The 25,523-nt window shown below is 44.0% G+C and overlaps 1 protein-coding gene across 1 annotated transcript in view; it reads left to right on the top strand.

Moving 5' to 3' along the window:
• The window catches only part of LOC137645772 (protein fantom-like), a 723,952-nt gene that overhangs the window by 58,730 nt on the left and 639,699 nt on the right, over window positions 1–25,523 (top strand). The window contains 1 exon segment of the mRNA XM_068378685.1: window positions 4,936–5,010. Within this exon segment, the coding sequence (XP_068234786.1) occupies window positions 4,947–5,010 (64 nt within the window). The 5' untranslated portion in view covers window positions 4,936–4,946.

Here is a 25,523-nt window from a genome sequence, read left to right on the forward strand (position 1 = left end):
CTCAACCCCTAATTCTCCTATAACATGCAAGAATGTTGCTACCCTTCGTCTGTCATAGTTAATAAAAGCTTCTTTAAATTTCTTCCATTTGAGGGCTACATTAGTACTTGCACTAAAGTCCATAGGACTCGGTGGAGTTAGCTGTACATTCATCTTTATGGTACAAAACTACCTTAATTATGATGAGAAAAAAAAAAAACTTATCCCACTGGGAAAAATTATGCACGTCGGCAAAAGGCGTAGCGTAGGACATTACCAAACTGGTCCGTAACTTGTAAGTTGTCACTTACCCTCATTTCTTCTTTAATCCAGCTTATATGTAGATAAGAACCACTCCTGACACCATGTTATGGGTTCTGATTGATAAGCTGAGGGTAATTAACCTTAGTTTATTATACAAGTTATACAGCAAGTTATACAGCATTGCTGAGCCAACATGTGGTGAGCGGGGGAGAATGCGGAAGACTCTGTGGTCACGTGACTGACCCAAACATAAACAACAGATATCATTTACAAACTTAGACAGGGTACCAAACAATATTCATACACTGATTACATACGAAATCCCGACCACAACATTCACATATTGTTACACTTGCTTCATTGTCAGCTCCTGTGGTGGCAGGTTGATAATAGTTTGAGACGATCCTGTATCACGAAGACAAACGACAGGTTTCCCATTTACTGAACCTTGACATGTGTAAGGTTTGAAGGAATCTAAATCCGGAGTAGGGACGGTCACATGCATCGTTTTCTTGGAATCCTGTTTTTTACCAGGCCTATGTTCTTTGACTTCAGACTTTCTACACTGAGGATCTGGGCACTTTTCAGTGAGATGTCCTGCCTGCTTGCAGTAAGTACAAAATCTGTCTGAAAAAAAAGGTATTGTTTTATAATGGGCAGGTTTATATGATTTATGGCGCAGAAAATAGTCATCTGCCAGACTAGCTGCTTTCATGAGATCCGTTTCCTCCTTATCTAAAGTATAGTTAGCAATGTTAAATGGCACTTTTCTAAGAAACTTCCCTGATTACCAAACTTTTAAGTGACTCAAATTCTTTAATTCCAGCTTTGTCAATCCACTGTTGAAATTGTCTAACTTTAGTATCACAAAATTCCACAAATGTCTGGGTTGGAGATTTTTGTGAATTGCGGAAACTTTGACGGTATCCTTTTATTGTGATAGAATAAGTGTCTAGAATAGCTTTAAGGATCTGATAATCCTTAACAGTAATCATTTGCGAAGAAACATAAGCTGCCTTACCTTTGAAACCGTTTCTAATGAGCATTACCCAGTGTTGTGCCGGCCACTCGAGTGAGGTAGCAGTATCCTCGAAAGTGTTGAAGAATACTTCGGGTTCTTCTTCATCAAATGTAAGAATGAGCTTTTTTGCTTTGTTGAAATCGAACTTTTCAGGAAGATTGCGTTCTTCTTCCTTGGTTTTAAGTTGTATGTCAGCAGTTTCAGTTGTTTTTCGACAATTCTATTTCTGCTAATTTCTTTTGGAGTTTTACTTCCTGAAATGCAGCTTCTTGTCTTCTTGCTTCCTCTTCCTGAGCTAATCTAAGTATTCTTTCATCTTTTCTTATTTGCCTTTCTTCTTCTTTTCGTGCATTGAATATCTTCATTTTCTCCAATTCCAATTGTAGTTTTATCTTGGTTACTTCTGGATCTTCTTTACTGGTAGCAACCGCACTGGTCAGGTAACATAGTTCTTCTACTTCTTTGTCGCTCTCTTTAACTACATTCTTTGCAATCAGACATTGGAGGATGTTGCTTATCAATCTAGCTTTGACATAGGAGGACTCTGAAGGTATTTGCCATTTCTGGATGATAGTCAAGAGTTCCGTTTTCTTTGCAAGATGTAATCTTGGTAGGTCATCTTTATGGTTAAGCAAGAATTGCTCTAAATTGAACATGTTTAATATAGAATTAAGTTAGGATGGCACACAAAATCGTGAAACTTATTTGAAAATAAGCTAGTTACCTTAACAAAAATAATTGCTATTCAATAAGTCTTAAGCAACTGCTGATAATAACTAAGTTCAATTTCGAAGGACTGAATTATAATTTAAACCAGATGAGAGCATTACTGATAATTCAAAAGTGAAAATAAAAATTTAATGACTAATCAATATTGACAAGTGATAAAGAGATTCCCGGAATTAAGAGGAATAAGATTGCGATATCGGTCCGAAGATGTTAATGCGCGCAAAACGAACCAAAATCAAGTAATGAGATGACCAACGGAATGGTCTTAACTAAGGAATGAACTAGTTCAATGATTATGATTTAAGAAGATTCAGGTTACCTCATTGACACGGTATCCGGATTAACACAAGTGTTTGTCGGAAGAAGTATAATGGGTTGGGAAGAATCTTAAAAGGGTGGTTCATGAAAAGGGGTGGGCACTATCGATAGTGAATTAACACTGGTCCCAGTCTATTAACATTAAGCTACCAACTATATCTCCAAATCATCGATATTGGATATGAATGGATGGAGAGAATCACTTGCTATTTGTAACAGTGCAAGTTACTATTGTGCCCATCTGGATCTGGTGTGAAAAATTTAATACTTAAGCTTATTTACTGCAACAGACACTTATCTCATAAATCACATGATACACATGAACAATGTGACTTAGATAACTGAATAACAAGAATCACACAAGTCACATGAAACACATGAAATCACATGAGTCGCATGAAACAAGAAGTCACATGAAGAATTACGATCACATGAATAAATATGAATCCCGGAGAGGCCCCCAAATATTGTCACCACAGCAAGTATATTCTTTACCAGGTGGTATGGTAGCGATGCAATGGCCTTGTTATAATACAAGTCAGCGGGCAATAATACAAAAATCACCACCAAAACGAAATATGTCTGTTGTAGTTTATCACTGAATTATGTTCACTTTAAACTTAACTTTATTTAGCACTTGATATACCACTTAATAAATAATCTAATAACCCAAAACACCAAGATCCAGGTACAAGAATAAGGAAACACTCGAGAAACATTTAACTTTAATAAAATAAAACTGTAATATACCCACTAATATATAATGATAATCACTTTACACCACAATTAAGCACCAATATAAAATAGCGAGCAGATGTTGACTATATGAACAGCTGTGATTCTCTCATCTGTTACATTCTTTTCAGAACAAATGTAATATTTTTAAAGTACTGGACTAAAGAATGTCCAAGGAGCATTTAAACATGAACAGAAAATGCTTAAATACGAATAGAACAATTTATAAGAATGTTTTTACAGAAAATACAAAACCCTATTTTTGATAATTCTTTTTTATTTACAATATTTAATGTGACAGCTCGTCACAATATATATATATATATATATATATGTATGTATATATATATATATATATATATATATATATATATATATATATATATATATATATATATATACTTATATATATATATATATATATATATATATATATATATATATATATATATATATATATATATATATATATATATATATATACATATATATATAAGTATATATATATATATATATATATATATATATATATATATAGTATATATAAATTGATTCTTTGCTCTAAGATGAAAATTCTTAACAAAAATGAGAAATTGCTTTTGAATGATAATTCTTATGAACTAAATTTATCCACTTTATTATCTTTGTATCTTTTCTGAGATTCTAGATATATGCAGTTTAATATATTTTTATATTTTCTGAAGTAAATCTAGAAAAGTAAATTGTCAGCAAATAGTGGGAGCTATAGCCCCTAGCCCATGGTGTTCCTGTGATCAGTGTAGCTGGTACTGCCCCTTCTAACCTCCTAACTAGTGATGGGGTAGTTATGCCTCGCAAAAGTCATATCTGTAGTCTTCCAGGTTCCCCAAAAGTATATTCCCCAATAAAAAGGTCAAGGTTTGTATCGTTTGTAAAGATACAAATTGCTTTACATTTATCCTTTTTCCTAACTATGCAAACCCAAGTCCTTTTAGTTATTTTTCCCACCTCAGCCTCTCTGCTATTCCAAGATGAAGATTAAAGGGGCTTAATGGTGTACTGGCTACTAAGAAGGAATTCCCGGCTACCCGATAATAACTACCGACACCTCGTTATATTTTTTTAGCAGCTGAGTTTCCAGCTTTACTGAAATCATGGTCCTGTTTAAGGATTCAACTCAGCTGTGTATAGTCAGGAAAAATACAAATTAAATTAAAAATTCTGTGAAATTTTTCTTTTGTTGAAACCAATTTTCTTCTAATTATACAAATCTGAGCTCGTTAAGTTTCACTTCCCACATCTAACTTCAAGCAAGTCCTCGGTCAAAGATAAAGAATGTTATAGACTGATTGGTGGGTGGGGCTTCCGAGTTGCCTGCTGGTAGTTATAACAACCTTGTTCAATTTGAACAGCTTTTCCAGCTCCGCTGAAGGTATACTGTACATCTATTAAAACACCCTGGTTTGTATAGTTAGGAAAATTACACATAGAATTAGGAATGTGTGTGTTCAACCTAGTCATACTATTCTTAATTGGGTGTCAACTGTAAATCATAAGCCATAGAATCTCAGACACTTTATGTAACTCAGATTCTTCTATGCCCTAAAATATGGATGGCATTTATTTAGCTCTGAACTTATGCAATATGGCAAGCTAATTCGGTTTTTGAACGTACTGTAGTTTTAGAAATAATTCACAATTTGCTTGTGATTTTTGTGCTGTATGTGATTATAGCCTAGATTAGTATTTACAGTAATTAGCCTTGCACCATGTTGTGTGTCAACCTAAATAGCATTATGTTTGTGAAGACTATTGATTATATACCTGCTAAAACTGAATACATTATATTATTGTAGTTATGACACCATTCTTTTTTAATAATTAAGGCATTACAGTATGTTTTATTTCAGACTCATACCTCATGACTACAAGTGATGAAGATCATGTTCCTGTCCGTGATGGACATAGCTCTCATCCTCGGCATAGTAAGTAATTGTCTTGATTTTTAAGCAAGACCTATGTTTAAATTTCATAGTACGTGTACTGTATAGTATTAATGTTTTGTGTAGAATACGGTTTGGTCTAGTACAAATACAAACCTTTGTCCGTCACAGAGGAAAGATAATAGCAAAGCTGGAGAATACAGGTTTTAAAACTTTTATAATAAGGTGTAAACAGGTGGCCAGTAATTGCCTGGCTGAGAGCGAGAAACCTCTCCCCCTCTGCTTGCTCACTGTGTAGTCTCTGATAGCAACCGTCAGTGGGGACAGACGTTCTTCCACTTGCTGGAGATTTTGGCAGCTTTTGGCTTTCTAGCTAATATTCTTCTAAACTCTTTGACACTCAATAATGACACTAACAGCGTCCTGGGACATTGTCCTTGGATTTGAAACATACTTAAGAATAATATGTCTCCTACAAGTCGATTGGCTGGCTAAAAGTGAATTAAGGACTCTCACCTTTGTCACCCTTGAGTCAAAGTTATCTGAAGTCAGAAGGAATGGTATTGAAAAGAACAAGTTCATTCCGGGAGGAATACCGTATCCTTCTTTTGGTACACATGCTTGTGAGCTACATGTCTACTAGCGACTGTTATTGTATCACCTTTCCCCAACTAGATTGGAACGCTGATTGCCATACTTACTAAGCGTAAGGGATCAGCTCATTTAGTGAGCTAATACAAAAGCAAGTGGATGCTATAGAGCGCAGAGACATTTCTAGATTTGACAAGAAATCCATCTTAATTCATGCAAAGTCTAGAACACAGTATCTCATGTTAAATGATATAAAAATAGAAGAAAATCTTGTGGTGGATATTTCAAACCACATATGAATTTTCGTTATGGAAGAGGAGTAATTTTTAACAAAGACCTTTATGTTTTTAGCGAGGATGAAATCTTGGATGTGTCTTAAAGGAATATAGAAGGTTCATAAGGTTCCCAGAACCTCTATGATTACTTTTATTTCTAAAAACCATGATGTACCCTCTCATGTATACATAAAAACTGAGAGAATACCAGTTCGCCTTTACCAACAGGAACCTTTGCAGCGTTACAATTGCTTCAAATTTGGGCATCCATCTAGGGCAGGGGTTCTTAACCTTTTTTGAGTTACGGTCCCCATTGAGAATCTTGTGAAAGTTATGGATCCCTTTTCTAGAGAAATGCAAATAATCATAACATTTCTTACAATGTGAGTTGTCTCTGCAGAGAAATTGACAGGGATCTGACACTCTCAGTTCCATGCTGTGAAAGCACTTCCTCTAACATTGGAAAGTTAACTGCCTACAACCCACACTTCTACAGTGGCAGCTAGGCCAGAAAGGCTCGAGTCTTTCTGAGGCATTCATAATTGTAACTTCAGTTCCTTGAATTGCAAGTCACTTCACTCATAAGGCCAATAATATCTGCCAAGAAGGTCAAGCCATCGATAAACTCTTTACTTTCAAACTGTTCTGAGGTGGGCTTTCTTTTTCTCTCAAAAATATTGAAAGAAACTTCTTCAATTTAAATTAATCACTTCAAGAATTGTCCTCTAAAAAGCATGATGGTTCACAGCCCTGGCTCTGATGAAGTTGGTGACTTTCATGCTAGTAGAAAAGATTCTTTTCAGAATTGGTGGCAGAATCTTTGACGCCAATGCATGCCAATGTAAAAAGCAATGGGTCACGATGACCTGAGGAGCTTCTTCTGCACCAAAGCAGCAAAACCAGATGTGTTACCAAGCATTGCAGGTGCACCATCTGTTCATTGCTTCAGTGTCATCAACTTCTTTCGTGAAATGAACCTCCATAGTGTGATCAATTACTATCTCCTGCTTTCTTCAGCTACATATCTAATATTATTTGCCTTCTTTATTATCTCCTTCAACTCTTTCATTTCCTTCATAAGTTTCTCATTGTCTTGTTCAAGATTTCTTAGTCTTTGATAAACTTTCATTTTTGATTGTGATTTAAAGTTCGAAGACGATCTGTCAAATCTCCTTTAGATCAGCCTCAAGAGTATGTGACAGTTCATGTCACATGCTCTTGAGGCTGATCTAAAGGACGTTCTTGATGACAACCGAGACGGTGTTCTAGAAGGTCCTCCTCTATAGTTACCTGATGCTGTTCTCCAAAATTCAGGATTTGAAATGGAGCTTCTAAATCTGTTATAAAGTTTGGTAGCTCTTTGAGCTTCTTCCAATCTTGGTACTGACTCATGTCATCAGCGTAAAATGTAGAACTATTTAAAGATATATCTGATGTTTAATCTCTATTATTTTCTATTTTCAGCTTCCTAAACTCCTCCTTCAATCTAGTAGCAGCATCTTCATCAAGAGGTTTCCTTTCCACTCCATGTTCAATAACTTGTGTAAGGCGAGTCTTTTCTACCAAATTTATTTTTCCTCCTTCATGAGCTCTCTTTATCATTAATAAACTCAGTACATAATTGAGACAAGCATTTATTTTTCCCTTGATACTTCAGCCATCAAACTTTCAAACATCAAGAAAATTATCGCAACTTTCTGATTTATCTGTAGAAAAGGCAATAATCTTCTCCATAATGTCATTGCACTTCTTAGCCTTAGTCTTTGTATATTTCTCAGCAAAAACCTTTAAAATAGTTTGTACTGTCTTCAAAGTGCTTTTAGCTGTACGATTGTAAGGACAGTGAGACGAGCTATCACCAACAACGACTGACGGTTTATTCAAACAGCTGTGAAAATATAATACAAGGTGCGGACGGCAATGTAGCATGCGCGCTGGCGCCAATCTGGGTTGAACCAACCGCTACAAAATGTGTTTTTTCGCACGTACAAATACTTGAAATACAAGACAATAGAAATATGTAGCGAAATGATAAATACATGAAATTGTAGCTCTGAGGGAGCGGAACAAATATATACAGTTAGCCACAGTGTGGTGAAAGGAGAATTTAAATGAAATGGAGAATTCGATGAGAATGCTGGACAACGGAGGGAGCGGTGTCCTTACAAGTACTCCCCCCCCAAGACATCAGGCGGCGTAGAAGGCTGATGAGGCTAGTCTTCGTATCGTTTCGGGCGTTGGAGGGTTCCTCTAGTTCTTGAACGAAGGGGCGCGTCAGCGGTCGGCGTATGGATTGCTACCTCTCATCGTTGTTTGTTGCTTTTCTTCTCATTGGGCGCCTTGTTTTGAGGTGGCACTCTGGATCTGCCAGGTCCCGCGGAGGCAGTGTCGCTTCCTTCGAGAAACGCCGGTTTCACGCAGTCTATTGAGACCCAGTCCTCTTGGCCATGCACGTTGTTCGTCAGGTCTTGCATGTTGGGCAGAGGGTAGTGGTCGGGCGTTGTGATGAGGTTGAAGCGGCTGTAGTCGCCGCAAGGTCTCCACAACGCCCGACCACTACAACTGTAATCACATATTCCTTAACTCTCTCGTTCTTCTTTAAGATTTCAATTGAATCGTTATATTTATTGTACTAACTATCTTTGTTATTACTGCTCCAATCGTCAATGTCAACTTTGAATCTCTCAAAAGTTTTTCCAACCCAAATCAGTGGAAGCTTGGCTTTTGTAATCTGAATTGTAGTTGGAAGAGATTTCGTTTTTGAAATGTTTTCCAGTAACTTTGTCAGAATATCATTATGTTGTGTCAACACATCTGTTAAGTCTGGCCCCGAGCTAACAGAATCAGCAGAGCCGTTGACTCTGTGATCACCAACCTTAGACCTGTATGGTGACTGCATGTGCGTAATGAAATTCAGTCTATTTTCCATATTCTCCTCGCACACATCACAGTAAGTTTGAGATGTTCTGGTGTCTATTATGAGCATCTTGTACTTGAAACATGTCAAATTTCTGAAATGGTCCATTAAAATCTTCACTTCTTTATCCTTGAATTTCTTAGCTCTTGTCTTAGCTCAATCATCTTCCGAACCAATATAACCAAAGAGATGGCCATTACAAGTTTTACATTTCACAAAATAAAATTATCCGGTAATCTTGTTTATTTCCCCAAAATTATTCTGTTATCTTGTTTATTTCCCCAAAATTCACAAGGCTATCAATATCATTAGCAAGGTTGCCATCATTTTTGTATCCAGCAGTATCAAATGAAAACATATTTATTTATCTACAGACCACCACTGGGGATATTAGGATTATTCTAAGTCATACTGAGCAAATAATGAATTTCAGTAAAAAAAATAAAAAAAAATATCAATCCTCACCTCAGTTGTAGAAATTATGAATTCAAATAGGCCTAATGCCTGTTCTGATAATATAATGACAAAGTCAAACTTTTTTTTTTTTTTAAATAAGTGAAACATTTAATGAAAAATTTCAGATATGTTTGAAGTACTAAGTTCACTTGCAAAAAGTTATTAATTATGGGAATGACAAAAAATTCCCAAAGTAGGCCTATGAAGTCATTCTATATTAACACTTCCAAAATCACTCGATTCTCTCCATAGTCTACTCACAGCTATCATATACACGTAAAGACTGGCATTGCAATCATGTGTTTCTCTGTGAAAGTATTACTTCGGTAAGTTTCTTCCACTACAGTGAACCCTCGTTTATCGCGGTAGATAGGTTCCAGACGCGGCCGCGATAGGTGAAAATCCGCGAAGTAGTGACACCATATTTACCTATTTATTCAACATGTATATTCAGACTTTTAAAACCTTCCCTTGTACGTAGTACTGTTAACAAACTACCCTTTAATGTACAGAACACTTAATGCATGTACTACAGTACCCTAAACTAAAACAAGCACAAATATTAAAGGCGATTTTATATCATGCGTTTCCTAAACACGCTAAAAAGCACGATAAAAAATGGCAACCAATGTTTTGTTTACATTTATCTCTGATCATAATGAAGAAACAAACTGGAGGTAGAGCTTTGCTTATTACCCAGACATATTTCCCATACTTTTCCCTTAGAACTACATCACATCTTCCTACTTTATATATATATATATATATATATATATATATATATATATATATATATATATATATATATATATATATATGTATATATATATATATATATATATATATATATATATATATATATGTGTGTGTATATATATATATATATATATATATATATATATATATATATATATATATATATATATATATATGTATACACATATACATACCTACATATATACATAAATACATGCATACATATATATATATATATATATATATATATATATATATATATATATATATATATATATATATATATATATATTACTGTATACATATGGGTTGTGGAAAAAATCCGCGAAGTGGTGAATCCGCGATGGTCGAACCGCGAAGTAGCGAGGGTTCACTGTACAGGCATTACCTCACCATATGCTTCTAGCTCCAATACACAGCATCAAGTTTAGTCCTAAATAGACAGAAACTACTTGCAATTCATCCAAACGAAGATCTCATCCTCTGGGCTCATGTTTGTTAATCGTCCATCATTCCCGAGTCTTCCTTCAACAAATATTTAATGAAGGCGATGTCTTGGTATCATGCTTTGTACTTAAATCCGATGTGGGAAACATAACAAAGAAGAATCTTCCCAGCTGACTTTAAAATCTCCCCACCCTGGCAGTGAAGGGGAGAAGTCTACTCTATCGTCATGATGCTGTTACGTTGCAGCATTCCACAGTAAACTCATAAACTTTTCTCGATGCTTTTAGGTAATGGAAACCCACAGTATGTTTAGTATAAACTTTCCCTCTGCTAAGATAATTCAGATTGGACGCTCTGCTACCAAATGATAAGTAGGTGTTTAAGAGACGTTAGCTGTTTTATGGTTTATTAGCAACTGACAAAACGTTCACACCAGATAGGTAAGCAGAACTCAAGGTTGACATGTTAAGATAACTATCCAATTACAAAATTTTTACAAGGGTAAAGTACCAGTTATATCTTAAAGTACATTTTGGTGGGAAACATATATGTATCAAGTATTATTGACCAAATATATTGAGACCACAGTTTCTCATCAGTTTGGGAACTGGCCATTATTCTAGTTCCTTAAAACCTGGAAAGGGAAAAGTTCTAGCGGCAAGTTACCGACCAATTGCATTTACATGTTGTTTATGTAAAATCATGGAAAAGATGGTCAGTGCAAGTCTTGTATGGATACTGGAAAAGAATGGTATTTCATCACCGGTACAGTGTTGATTTTGAAGAATGCACCCTACAATGGAAGGACTTGTCCAAGAGTTATCTTTTTGTGAGTCATTTCCTTTGATGAAACATCATGTGACAGTATTCTTTGGTATTGAAAAAGTGTATGATACCACATGGAGGCATGCCATCCTTAAAACTGTCCATGAATTTGTTCTGAGAGGTGAGTTGCCTTTGTTTATTCAGGTCATTATAAAAAGGCGATTCTTTCATGTTAGAGTAGGTAATACTGTGAAAGAAAATGCCAGGAAGAGGGAGTCCCACAGGGTAGTGTTCTTAGTGTTACTTTATTTGCACTAGCAATCAATGGGATTTCTTCTGTGATTCCATATGACGTTCTGCACATGCTCTTCATGGATTACCCTTCTGTTTTGGTTGTAAGAGCAAGAATGGCAACAGTTAGAAGAAAGCTCCAACCCAAAATTGATCGAATTATGAGATGGGCAGATTTGAATGGCCTCAAGTTTTCTACAAGTAAGACAGTTGTCATTAATTTCTGTCACATTTGTGGTGTACACCCAGACCCAGATATATATCTATATCTATCTATACATATATATATATATATATATATATATATATATATATATATATGCAGTATATATATATATATATATATATATATATATATATATATATATATATATATGCATATATATACATACATATGCATATATATATATATATATATATATATATATATATATATATATATACACATATATATATATATATATATATATATATATATATATATATATATATATATATATATATATCTGGGCTCAGGCCATGTCATCCTGATGGGAGGTTCCTTTAAGTAGCTTCCTAGGGTATATTTGACTACAGTGATATTCCCAGAGAATTTACCTTTAGGTCTCCAGAATTCTAACTCCTGGCGCGAATATCCTTAAAGTTTCCTTTAAGGATATCGCATAATATCAGGGGACATATATCTTGATACGACACATAGCAATCTTCACCCTGAATAGCGTTTTCGGTTCGAGGGGGAAAGTGGCAAAAATAGAAGGGGAGCCGTTATCAAGGAACCCTTCCTCCGTTACTACCTTGAGTATCTAGATGGCGTCATCGTCGCCGCCATGTTTATTCCTTTATCTATAGCGATCTCGCTCGGTGATTTTCCCTGTTGCTTTCTCGTTACTTTTGGATTATTTGGATTTATCATGCAATCTCCAGCCTCTTCTGCCTCTGGAAAATTGAGTATTTGATCTTTACGTTGTAAAAATTTTAGCTGTTGCCTTACAGTGAAATTAAGACAAAGAGGCTAAGGTTGCCCTCTCGCCCCACCAGACAACAACAACAACAACAACTTCCAATGACCGCGGTGCTCCAGATGGTGGCACAACCCCAACCCACCTACCAGATGCTACCCCAGCAGATGGTGATCCAGTCACCAGCCTTTACTCCCGCCCATGAGGGGCAGACCACTACCTTTCGCCCTAAAGGTAGAGGGTCAAATAGAGGTTCCTCTAGACGTCCCTCAAGAGGAAGAGGGGTAGGCGAGGGCACGGTCAAGGAGGCAAGTCCTCCGGACAACCGAAGCAATGAGATGCTTCCGGTAGAAGGAAGACTCCAATCATTTCGGGATCGCTGGACCTTCGATCCCTGGGCCCACAGCCTGATCAAGAACGGACTAGGTTGGAGCTGGAGGACAGCTCCACCATCATTTCTTCAATTCTTCCAACACTCCACCCCCGTCCTTGAAAAATATACCCGAGAATTCTTGAGCAAATGGGTGATAAGGAGGGCAAAGTCCATCAAATTCCAGGGAAGGCGGTTTTGTGTTCCCAAGAAGGACTCGGACAAACTCAGAGTCATTCTGGACTTGTCGCCACTCAACAAGTTCATAGAAAAATACAAGTTCAGGATGCTGACCCTTGAACACAAGGACCCTGCTGCCAAAACGGGCGTACACAGTCTCCATAGACATGGGAGATGCCTGTTGTCATATTCCAATCAATCGCCAACTCTCCTCCTACCTAGGATTCAGGCTACGGAAAAGGAAATACGTCTTCAGAGCCATGCCCTTCGGACTAAACATAGCCCCCCAAGGATCTTTACAAAGCTTGCAGATGCAGTCGTTCAACAACTACGCCTAGCAGGTGTCCAGGTGGTAGCCTACCTGGACGATTGGCTGGTATGGGCAGCATCCGAAACGGAATGCATGCAAGCATCCAAGAAAGTGATCCAGTTCCTGGAACATCTGTGATTCAAGATCAACGTCAAAAAGTCTCGACTATATCCAGCTCAGGAGTTTCAATGGCTTGGAATACATTGGAACTTACAGTCACACCGCCTCTCCATTCCACCAAAGAAGAGGAGAGAGATAGCGGGATCTGTCAAGAGACTACTGAAATCCGACATGATATCAAGACGCCAACAGGAGAGAGTGCTAGGCTCCCTTCAGTTTGCATCAGTGGCAAACCTGGTGCTAAGAGCACAGTTAAAGGATGCATCAGGAGTCTGGAGAAGATACGCATGAAACGCTCGAAGAGATCTAAGAAGACCGATACTGACTCGACTACGATAACTTCTCAAGTCATGGTCGAAGGCCAAGAACCTGAAGAGGTCGGTGCCTCTGCAACCACCTCTACCTTCAGTCATCATCCACACGGATGCATCAAAGGAAGGATGGGGGGTCACTCTCACCAACGGAAAGTCCAAATGACTTGGTCCTCTCTATTCAAGACCTTCCACATCAACATTTTGGAGACCATTGCAGTCTTTGGCACGCTGAAAAAACTGTCCCCTCGCCATTCAGTCCACATAAGACTGATTCTGGACAGCGAGGTGATAGTGAGATGTTTGAATCGTCAAGGTTCGAGATCATCCCAAATCAATCAAGTGATGTTGGCCATCTTCCGCTTGGCGGAAAAGAAGAGATGGCACTTATCAGCAGTTCACCTTCAAGGGTTCCGCAATGGGACGGCGGACGCTCTATCCAGGCTCACGCTGATAGAGTCAGAATGGTCTCTAGACGCAGGATCATTCTCCTTCATCTTACGTCAAGTCCCAGAATTGCAGATCCACCTCTTCGCGATGAGCGACAACAAGAAGTTACCTCGTTATGTGGCCCCATACGAGGACCCTCTAGCGGAAGCGGTGGACGCCATGTCCCTCGACTGGAACAGATGGACCAGGATTTACCTGTTCCCTCCAACCAACTTTCTGTTGAAGGTCCTCAACAAGCTGAGATCCTTTCAGGGAACAGCAGCCCTAGTGGCTCACAAGTGGCTGACGAGCAATTGGTTCCCTATAGTATTGGAATTGCAGCTGAGGCTGGTCCCTCTGTCGGACCCAGTTCTAACTCAACAAGTACAGAAGTCAACTGTCTTCGCTTCATCACAGAAAACCCAAAACCTTCATCTCATGATTTTCTCTCCTCAGCAGTTAAGAAAAGGTTTGGGATCTCGAAAGACAGTATAGACTTCCTAGAAAAATATAAGTCTAAATCTACCAGAAGGCAATATGAGTCGTCTTGGAAGAAGTGGGTTCCTTTTGTCAAAGCAAGAAGACCAAAAGAGATCTCAACAGATTTCTGTTTATCCTTCTTTATTCACCTTCATGGACAAGGTTTAGCAGCCAACACGATAACAACTTGTAAATCAGCCTTGACTAGACCTTTGCATTACGCCTTCCAAGTAGACTTATCCAATGAAATCTTTAACAAGATCCCTAAGGCCTGTGCTAGACTTGGGCCTGCAGCACATCCGAAACCCATCTCATGGTCCTTGGATAAGGTCCTACACTTTACCTCAACAGTGAACAATGAGGACTTCTCTCTGAAAGACCTGATTCAAAAAGTTATATTCCTGTTTGCTCTAGCCTCGGGGGCCAGAGTTAGTGAAATAGTGGCCCTTTCTCGGGATGAGGGCCATATTCAGTTCACAGAAGCGGGAGAACTGAATTTCTTTCCTGACCCAACGTTTCTTGCCAAGAACGAGTTACCTACCAAAAGGTGGGGTCCCTGGAGAATCTGCCCTCTGAAGGAAGATGTCTCGCTGTGTCCAGTAGAGTGTCTAAAGGTCTATCTTCGTAGAACTTCAGACTTCAGGGGAGGACAGCTCTATAAAGGAGAAACATTGGGCTCAAACATATCCCTAAAACAACTAAGGGCGAAGATCACCTACTTCATTCGCAGAGCGGATCCTGACAGTACACCCGCAGGTCACGATCCTAGAAATATTGCTTCGTCATTGAACTTCTTCCAATACATGGATTTTGTGCATCTTCGCTCGTATACTAGGTGGAAGTCATCCAGAGTGTTCTTTAAACACTACGCGAAGCAAGTGCAAGAGTTGAAAAGGTATGTGGTGGGGGCAGGTAGTGTGCTAAAACCTGTCGCTTAGCGCTGCGAGGAACAGTGAATTGATTGGGACTGTCATGTATAGGGTGTACGTGTTGACACCATACAGTGCAACATGTAAAGTGAAGTGTCACCAGGGTGGCACTATGGACTGTTCCAGTTTAATATTAAAGGTGAAGAAACATAGAGTTAACACTTGTGCCATGTGTTCTTTACACAGTGTGAAAAGACAGTCATTCACAGAAATGCATATTAGAAAATTTATTAAATTTTCAGTTTGGTGGCTTTAATTTTCGTTCCCTTTCAGGTGAAACAAGTATTTCTGGTCTCGTCTGCATTTTTATGTTTCTTTGTATTCGCTAACATATTATTTTTACTATATAATGTATGTTGTACAGTATTACTATTTATTGATTACCAATAAATAATTGATTGGTATTTGCGTCTTATTTCGCCCCAGATTTAAATAAATAAAGATATGTATGAGCATTATTTATTTATTCCTTAATAATCCGCATATTGACATGAGAACAATATAGATAACTTTGTTCTTACATGAATACAACCTTTTTCTGCCTATGCATACTTTGTTCCTACACGGATACAAACTTTTCTGATGTTGCATACAGCTAAGCCTGTATGCCCTGGATGCTATGGTCGCTTATGTAAACCTTTGTTCGTATTGAGAATACAAACTTCGACTTGCTTTGTATATAGTGAGACCTGTATACTTTTGTTGCTAGGTTTGTTCATATTTGATATGCAAACCTCGAGACTTTTCCTGAGTCTGGGGGCAGGAAGCACTAAATTAGTTCATGATTAGAATTAAGGATGTATAACGGTACTGTAACGTCATATGTCTCTAAGGTCTGGGTGACCAAGGAAATATTGTCTTGAGGTTAAGGCACATTTGGAAATCCACAGATATGGTAATGCTCTAGTAACCTTCCATCAGGACGACATGGCCTTAGCCCAAAAAACGAATTTTGAGCGAAGCAAAAAATCTATTTTTTGGCTGAGATAGCCATGTCGTCCTGATGGACCCGCCCTCCTTTCTATGAAAAGGCCTTGGCAGGATCCCTCTCGAAACTACTATATCTGTAGCAGCTTGCTCAACGCTACAAGGAATAAACATGGCGGCGACGATGGCGCCATCTAGATACTCAAGGTAGTAAAGGAGGAAGGGTACCTTGATAACGGCTTCCCTTCTATTTTTGCCACTTTCCCCCTCGAAGCGAAAACGCTATTTGGGGGGAAGATTGCTATGTGTCGTATCAAGGTATATGTCTCCTGATATTATGCGATATCCTTAAAGGAAACTTTAAGGGTATTCGCGCCAGGAGTTAGAATTCTGGAGACCTAAAGGTAAAATCTCTGGGAATATCACTGTAGTCAAATATACCCTAGGAAGCTACTTAAAGGAACCTTCCATCAGGACGACATGGCTATCTCACCCAAAAATAGATTTTTCGCTTTGCTCAAAATCTGTTTTATATACAGTAGACCCCCGCCATACGACATTAATCTTTCCGGAGTTGGTATCGTATGGTGAAAATGTCGTATGGCGGGCAATAGAATAGCTAATGCGTGCAAAACCCAGGTAAAAACATTTGAAAATTAGTACCTAACAAAATAGTATAGTAAGCACTGTACTACAGTATACTTATATATGATATACATGTACTGTACAGTATATAATTAAATAACATTACAGGTATAAATGAAAATTATATACTATACTGTAAAGGAAAAATTAAATTTTATTTACCTTTGGAGTGACGTGACTTGAGCTGGTAGTGGGTGGAGGCAGAGGGGGCGAGGAGACTGTAGATATAAAAACGTGTCAATGCTAATTATGTTATGTACACTTAATAATAAATTTATTCTTACTATTAAACACTTGAAATTAAAAATGCTTTTGTTCCGTAACCGAAATACAAACCACGCTATTTACATTGGGTTTACTTTCGGCGTGAAATTGACGAGCCAATAGATTTTAACGAGGGTTAACTACCCCCGCGCTAGTTAGCGGGGGTAGGGGAAGGGGTATCTTGCTACCCCTCCCCCTCCACACACCGGTGAGTTGTCTCACTTCACTTTTGACTCGGACGATGTGCAGACGTGTCTATCTATCGTCCTCGTTGTTGACAGCCTTAATCTTTTTCTTTGCTTTTCCTCAGCTGTGTGCTTGGAAGTTGGCCTCGCCCTTTTGTTATCATCATGCGCAAGTGCCCTGGAATCGCCGGCCGCCCCTGCGGTACCTTCATGTCGGTGGTGGATACCGATCCTCACACCCTTTGCCCGCAGTGTCAAGGCCAACGGTGTGACAGGGAAGTAACATGCAGTGAGTGTAGGGAGTGATCTGCCTCCCAGTGGGAGAGGTTTGCCGTCGGCGTAAGAAGAAGTCCAAGAGAGACCGTTCTCCTTCAGGGGTTGCCTTGAAGGAGGAAGGCTCCAGAGACTCTTCTTCCGCCGCCCAAACCTCCTCCGAAGCTCCCACTCAGCCGGCCTCTCGTGAGAGGCCTCCGATTGGTAGCGCAGACCCTTGTTCTGTTTCCCGATCTCGGGGTGCGGGAGAGGGCGTCGCCTCCCATAGCGGGGCAGCTCCCCCTCCTCCCCCGGGGGAGGATTTTGATAACGTTGATAACTCCGTGTCTAACGATGATCTTTTTCAGCTTTGGGCTTCCTTGGGGCTTAAGGGCCTGTCCTCCAAGGAAGCCCTGTTTGACCTTATCCAGTTGGGGGCCGCTGTCAAACAGTCGCCGGTGATAGCAGAGGTAGACCCTCTGTCTATTGTCGACGTCGTGGTGGCAGAGGCTTCCGACGGGTCTGGTCAAACCTCTGCGGCTCCTGATGTTGCGGACGCTGCTGTAGGCTCTCCTCCCCCTTCCGAACATCCTTCGAAGGGGAAGGTGGGTCCCACGGTCTCTCCTGCGGCTACGTCTCCCCCTCGGGGGAGCTCTCTGACTGAGACTCCTCTTCGGAGGACCGACGATCCTGATGACCTCCCGCGTGGCCGCCTTCGCCGTAAGGCTCGTCGTCCTCTTCGTCGCATGGGCCTCCCGTCTCCCTATAAGGGAGTCAAGAGGCGCCTCTTCGAGTCGTCTCCTCCTCCGTCCTCTGATGAGGATCCTCCTCGCCGGGAGCAGACTGTAGCGGCCACGTCCTTAGACCTCTCCGGTGATCGTTCGTGATCTCCTATGCCTGCCAGACCTTCCACCTCCTGCGCAGATGGCCAGCAGACTTCTGAACTCGTCAGCCTAAGGGCATCGGTCCCTTCGGGGCAAAGGGATGTCTCCCACGATGTGGAGGCTTCCCTTGTGCGTCAGGGTTCCCCTGCGCGCCCTACTGCGCGTTCACGCGCAGTAGCGCATAAGCGCTCTCCACCTTTGCAGTCTCCTGACTCACCTCGCAAGGAGAGCCTCGCCAGCGCTCTCCTGTTCGTCAGCGCTCTCCTGTTCGTCAGCGCTCTCCTGCTCGCCAGCGCTCTCCTGTTCGTCAGCGCTCTCCTGTTCGTCAGCGCTCTCCTGCTCGCCAGCGCTCTCCTGCTCGCCAGCGCTCTCCTGTTCGTCAGCGCTCTCCTGTTCGTCAGCGCTCTCCTGCTCGCCAGCGCTCTCCTGATCGCCAACGTTCTCCTGATGGTCAACACCCTCCCGCTCGCTAGCGCTCTCCTGTGGACAACCTACAACCTCCTGTGGCGCGCCAACGGTCACCTGAGCGCACAAGATCTCCTGCTCGTCAGCGCGCACCTGCGCATCCAGTTCCTGACACGCGCCCTGCGCGCCCACGCTCGCCCACGCGCCCTAGATCTCCGGATCTGGACGCGGGCAAGGATTTAACTCCTCCTCGCCCACGCGTTCCTGCTTGTCATCCTTCACCTGCGCAGCAGCGCACACGGTCTCCTGCGTGCACATCCAGAGTTCCTGCGCGCCCACGCGCCCTCTCTTCCTGAGCCCGTTCGCGAGCGTTCGCCTTTGCGCGTCGCGCCACCTGTTCCTGCGCAGCAGTCAACGCGTCGTCTTCCTGCGCGCCAGCGATCTCCAGCGTGTCAGTGATCTCCAACGCGTCAGCGATCTCCAGCATGTCAGCGATCTCCTGCTCGTCAGCGATCTCCAGCGCGTCAGCGCTCCCCTGAGCCTCGGCGATCTCCTGAGCGCTCGCGTGATCTATTGCCTGCGCGCAAGCACTCTCCTAGGCGTCAGCGCCACCTGGATCTGGATAGACATAGGTCTCCTGCGACCAGCTCGCCCACGCGCGGTCGTTCGCCTGCGCGTTCTACGCGCTCTACGCGCCATCGCTCTCCAACGCACCATCACGCGCCAACGCGCCATCGCTCGCCAGCGTTCACCAACGCGCTATCGTTCGCCGACTCTCCATCGCTTGCCCACGCGTCACAGGTCTCTAGGCCACCATCGATCTCCTGTGCTTTGCCTTTTTCCTGGCTTTCAGCGATCTCCTGTGCGCCCGCGCGTTCCTTCGCCCACGCGCCAACGCGTTCCCTCGCCAACGCGCCCACTCGCCAGCTCGCCCGCGCACGATCGCTCCCACGCTCGTTTATCTCCGCGCGACTACGTGCCCGCGCTCCAGCAGCCCCTCGCGCGCGATCCATTGGAACCTCCCCAGCGCCAGCGCGACCCCCAACGCGACCCCCGTTCTCGTCGGTTTCCGCAGCTCGTGGCGGCAGCTGGGACACGTGTTTCAGGTCGCAGTCAGGATCACCTCCGCGCAAGCGCAGGTCTCTCTCGCAGGACAAGGAAGAATCGTCGGAGAGGCAACTTTCTTTCCCTTTGTTGCAGGTAGGCCTAGTTGCGTCCACTCTGAAGGGTCAAGAGATCCCCTTCCCTCCAGTGGGAATTACGGACACTGCGTCTGTATCTCGTCAGTCCTGGTTTGGTCCTCTGATGAGAGCGGTAGTGAAGGCTATGAAGCCGGCACTCGCCAATCGGGGACTCAAGCCAAGGACAGACTCGCCCCCGCTGAAGAGAAGGAGAGGAGTGGACTTCGTGGTGACTTCTCCCAGGGAGAAGTTGGTTCCTAAGAGGTCCGCCAGGAAGGCTCCATCCCCTTCGCAGTCGTTTTCTCCTTCTCCTGTGGACGAGGCTTTTCCGTCCTCAGGATAATCCAGCGAGCCGGCGGTCTTTCCCTCGGCACCAAGGAGGGAGTCTCCTCCTCGTGGAGGGGAACCGACTCGCGTGGAAGGTACCTTCCAGACCTCTTTGCTGGAGTCTTGTATCCCGCCCAGGAGGGAACCCAAGGACTCCAAGACGATTGCGAAGTCCTCTTCGCGAATTCGTCAGGAACCAGCCAGACCCCGGGAGAACGTCCACATGTCTCCCCAGGAAGAGCTTCCGGGGACAGGAGATTTAGCGGTCAGTCCGCAGGGAGGAGAGCAGCACGAGTCCGAGCATGCCTTCTGGCAGGTCTTGAGCCTGATGAGGCAGCTCAACAGGTTCTAGGACCCAGAGATCGCCCCTCGTGAAGGCAAGGACACGGTCCTGTATCAGGTCTATGGGGATGAAGAGTGCCAGAGACAGGGTCAACGCTCAGCTCGCAGACCTCGCCTCCTCCAGTCGTTCCTCTGCCGGGAACAGACTCCTCCCACCTCCTCGTTTACAGCAGAGGAGGTATTTTGAGATCATGGGGGAGTCTAGCCTCGCTCTTCCTCTCCACCATTCCGTGGAAGAGCTCACTAGGGGAGTTCCACTTGAGAAGCTCTCCGCCCGGCAGGTGACATTCTCGGCGTTGGAGATCCTGAGCCAGGAGAAGGTTGCGAAGTGCGCCATGCAGGCCACTTCGTGGCTGGATGTCTGGCTGGGTTCTCTGGGCATCCTATTGCGCTCTGAGGATCTGTCTAAGGAGAGCAATAGGAAGGCCCTGGAGACCTTCCTCCTCTCGGGCACTCGCTCCATCGAGTTTTTGGCACACCAGGTTACCAACCTGTGGGCCAACTCGGTGCTGAAGCGTCGTGATGCAGTGACCGAGAAGATCCACCCGAAGGTCCCCGCCGTGGATGTCTGCAGGCTCAGACACTCTTCCATCCTTGGGGTAAGTTTGTTTGAGCCCCAGGATATGGAACGCACAGCTGAGAGGTGGAGGAAGTCTAGCCAAGACTCGCTCCTCCAAAGGGCCCTCGCATCTCGGCCCTACAAGCCTCCAGCTCCGCAGCAACATCAGCAGCAGCCTCGCAGGACACCGAAGCAGGCACCGGCAGCTAAGAAAGTGGTGTCTAACCCCCAGCCCTTTCCTGTCAAGGACAAGAGGGGCGGTAAGTCCTCCAGGGGAGGCAAGACTCCTAGACGGAGCGGCCGCGGCCGTAAACGCTAGGAGTGGCAGTCCCCCCGCGTGTCCACCTGTGGGGGGATGTCTACAAAATTGCGTGCACAGGTGGCAGCAACATGGGGCCGATTCTTGGACGGTCTCCGTGATCGGCCAAGGTTATCGCGTCCCATTCACGACATCTCAACCTCCCCTGACAGCGAATCCAGTGTCGTTGAGCTCCTATGCCATGGGATCGGCAAAGGGGCTAGCCTTTCGGGCAGAAGTCGAGACCATGCTCAAGAATGATGCTCTCCAGGAGGTCGTCGTCGGCTCCCCAGGCTTCTTCAGTCGACTCTTTCTTGTAAAGAAGGCGTCTGGAGGCTGGAAACCTGTCATTGACCTCTCAGCTCTGAACAAGTTTGTCAAGCAAACTCCGTTCAGCATGGAGACAGCGGACACGGTCAGACTTGCGGTGAGACCACAAGACTTCATGTGCACACTGGATCTGATGGACGCGTACTTCCAGATCCTAATCCATCCGTCTTCCAGGAAGTACTTGAGATTCAGCCTAGACAGCAAGACCTACCAGTTCAAGGTGCTGTGCTTCGGTCTCTCCACAGCATCTCAGGTGTTCACCAGAGTGTTTACCCTGATTTCGTCTTGGGCGCACAGGAACGGCATCCGTCTCCTCCGATATCTGGACGACTGGCTGATCTTGGCAGACTCTTGGAGTCGACCCTTCTTCGACACCGAGACAGGCTCCTGGGACTTTGCCAAGATCTGGGGATCGTGGTAAATCTTGAGAAGTCCTCTCTGCAGCTGTCCCAACGACTGGTTTATCTAGGCATGTTAATAGACACCAATCTCCACAAAGCCTTTCCATCAGACGACAGGATAGCAATGCTGAGGAGGGTGGCAGAACCCTTCCTCAGGCGGGAAGAGCTTCCAGCCCAATCGTGGTTGCGTCTTTTAGGTCACCTAGCCTCCCTGGCCCGTCTGGTCCTGAACGGCCGTCTCAGGATGAGATCCCTGCAATGGCGGCTCAAGTCCCGGTGGAGTCAAGGATCCGATTCCCCAGACTTTCTGATCCCGATAGGACCCTCGGAACAGGCGGACCTGCGGTGGTGGCTGATCGACGAGAACCTGTGGAAGGGAGTGGATCTTCTCGTCCTTCCCCCGGAATTGACGCTGTTTTCGGACGCGTCAAAAGAAGGGTGGGGGGCCAACATTCTGAACCAGAGGGCCTCAGGCCTTTGGTCAGAATCAGAAAAGTACCTGCACATCAACCTGCTAGAAATGAAGGCCGTATTCCTGGCTCTTCAACAGTTCCAACGGACCCTGGCGGGCCACTCCGTGGTGGTGATGAACGACAACACCACGGTAGTGGCTTATATCAACAAGCAAGGAGGTACTTTTTCACATCAGCTATCCCATCTTGCAGTAGAGATTCTGAGGTGGACCGAAGTCCACTCGATAGCACTATCAGCTCGCTTCATTCCTGGCAAGAGGAATGTGCTCGCCGACAGTCTGAGCAGGGCTTCGCAGATAGTGAGTACCGAGTGGTCTTTGGATCCTCAGATAGCCAACAAAGTCCTGACTTTGTGGGGTTCCCCGACGGTGGATCTGTTCACGACATCCTTGAATTTCAAGCTGCCCCTGTACTGCTCCCCAGTCCCGGACCCCAAGGCTCTCAGGCAAGATGCTTTCCAACAACGGTGGGACAACATCGACGTGTACGCCTTCCCACCGTTCTGTCTGATGAGAAGGGTGCTCAACAGGACCAGACTATTGGTCAACTTGTCTATGACTCTGATAGCTCCGCTATGGCATCACGCGGAATGGTTCCTGGACCTTCTGTAGCTCCTGACGGAGCTTCCGAGAGAGCTTCCCCCACGACACGAGCTACTCAGACAACCACATTGCAACATCTTCCACAAAGCCGTAGCCTCGCTTCGGCTTCACGCCTGGAGACTATCCAACGTCTCCTCACGGAGAGAGGCTTTTCGCAACAGGTTGCGGAGAGAATGTCTCGTCACCTGCGAAAGTCCTCTTCGGGAGTCTACCAGGCGAAGTGGAGAGTCTTCTGTGGTTGGTGTTGTGGGAGGGGTATCTCTCCACTCGATGCCACTATTCCAGCAATAGCGGAGTTTCTCGTTTATTTGCGGGAGGAAATGCGCCTTTCAGTCTTGGCGTTGAAAGGCTATTGCTCAGCCTTAAGCCTGGCTTTTAGGCTGAAAGGAGTGGACATTTCTTCCTCGCTAGAACTCTCTACTCATACGTAGCTATGAGCTTACCTGCCTTCAGTCGGAAGTGAGACCTCCTCCATGGAACGTGGTTCGGGTTCTCAGGGCTCTTAAGAGACCTCCCTTCGAACCATTACGCCAGGCCTCTGATCGCCACCTGACTTGGAAGACGGCTTTCCTACTCGCATTGGCCTCTGCCAAACGAGTTAGTGAACTTCATGGTCTCTCGTACGACATCGCCCATTCAAGGGGATGGGGGGAGGTAACGTTCAGGTTCGTCCCTGAGTTTGTTGCCAAGACTCAGAACCCTGGAGTGCCGGACCCACAATTCGACTCTTTTGGGGTCACGAGTCTCCGTTCTGTAACAAGCGACCCAGACCATCTGTTATTGTGCCCAGTGAGGAGTCTGAGGCGTTACTTGAAGAGGACAGCTGCAGTTCGTCCCCGCGTGCAAGCGTTGTTTGTTAGCACAGGCAGGACGAAGAGGAGGGTCACCAAGAACACCATCTCGGCTTGGATTCGAAGGGTCATCCACCACGCCTTGAATCCTGACCCTCCTCCGTCACGTCGCCCTAGGGCACACGACGTCAGGGGCATCGCTACGTCCCTGGCCTTCAAGAGAAACTTCTCTGTGATGCAGGTGCTTCAAGCTGGTGTCTGGAAGCGTCAAACGACCTTCACAGCCCACTACCTGCAGGACGTGACCCACAGGAGCCTCGATACCTTTTCTATTGGCCCTGTGGTGGCTGCACAACAGCTGGTCTAACCTCAGGCTCCTTGATGGACAAGTAGCAGAAGGTTGAGGGCGTTGTTACCCGGTTTTAGTCTGCGTGAAGGAAAGAGTATGTCTGACCCTTACTTCTTTCTTTATCCTCCCCTCTCTTGGGGAAAGCAGCATCCTGGGTTTTCTGCATAGCTGACCTCAACCTCTGCAGGTAAACCATGCTCCCTTGTGTTCCTAGTATTAAGTTTAATACTGTCGCGTCCCCCATACCCTGACGAGGTGGTATTGGGAACGTCCTAGCCTAGATTCCTATCTAAAGGACTCAAGATCAACTTCCTAGGATGGTCACTCTCTATTCCTCCACACACAACTTACGTAGGCCACACGTTCCATGCGGAGCAAGGAACTTGTGAGGCGCAGGGACTCTTTTTCTCGAGTGCTGCTCACTCGGAGTCTGAGTCCCTGGGTAAAGCCAAAGCCAGTAAGGCTGGGGACTTTCCACCCCTCCTAAGGGGTAAGTCACCCAATGTAAATAGCGTGGTTTGTATTTCCGTTACGGAACAAATGACAAATTCGGAGATAATTTGTATTTTTCCTAACCATACAAACCTTAGCTATTTACACATATTTGCCCGCCAGCCCTGTCCCCAAAGACAAGTCCTACCTCTAAGTGAAGTGAGACAACTCACCAGTGTGTGGGGGGGAAGGGGTAGCAAGCTACCCCTTCCCCTACCACCGCTAACTAGCGCGGGGGTAGTTAACCCTTGTTAAAATCTAT

Source organism: Palaemon carinicauda, chromosome 8, assembly GCF_036898095.1.
Source record: "Palaemon carinicauda isolate YSFRI2023 chromosome 8, ASM3689809v2, whole genome shotgun sequence".
Classification (NCBI taxonomy): Eukaryota; Metazoa; Arthropoda; class Malacostraca; order Decapoda; family Palaemonidae; genus Palaemon; species Palaemon carinicauda.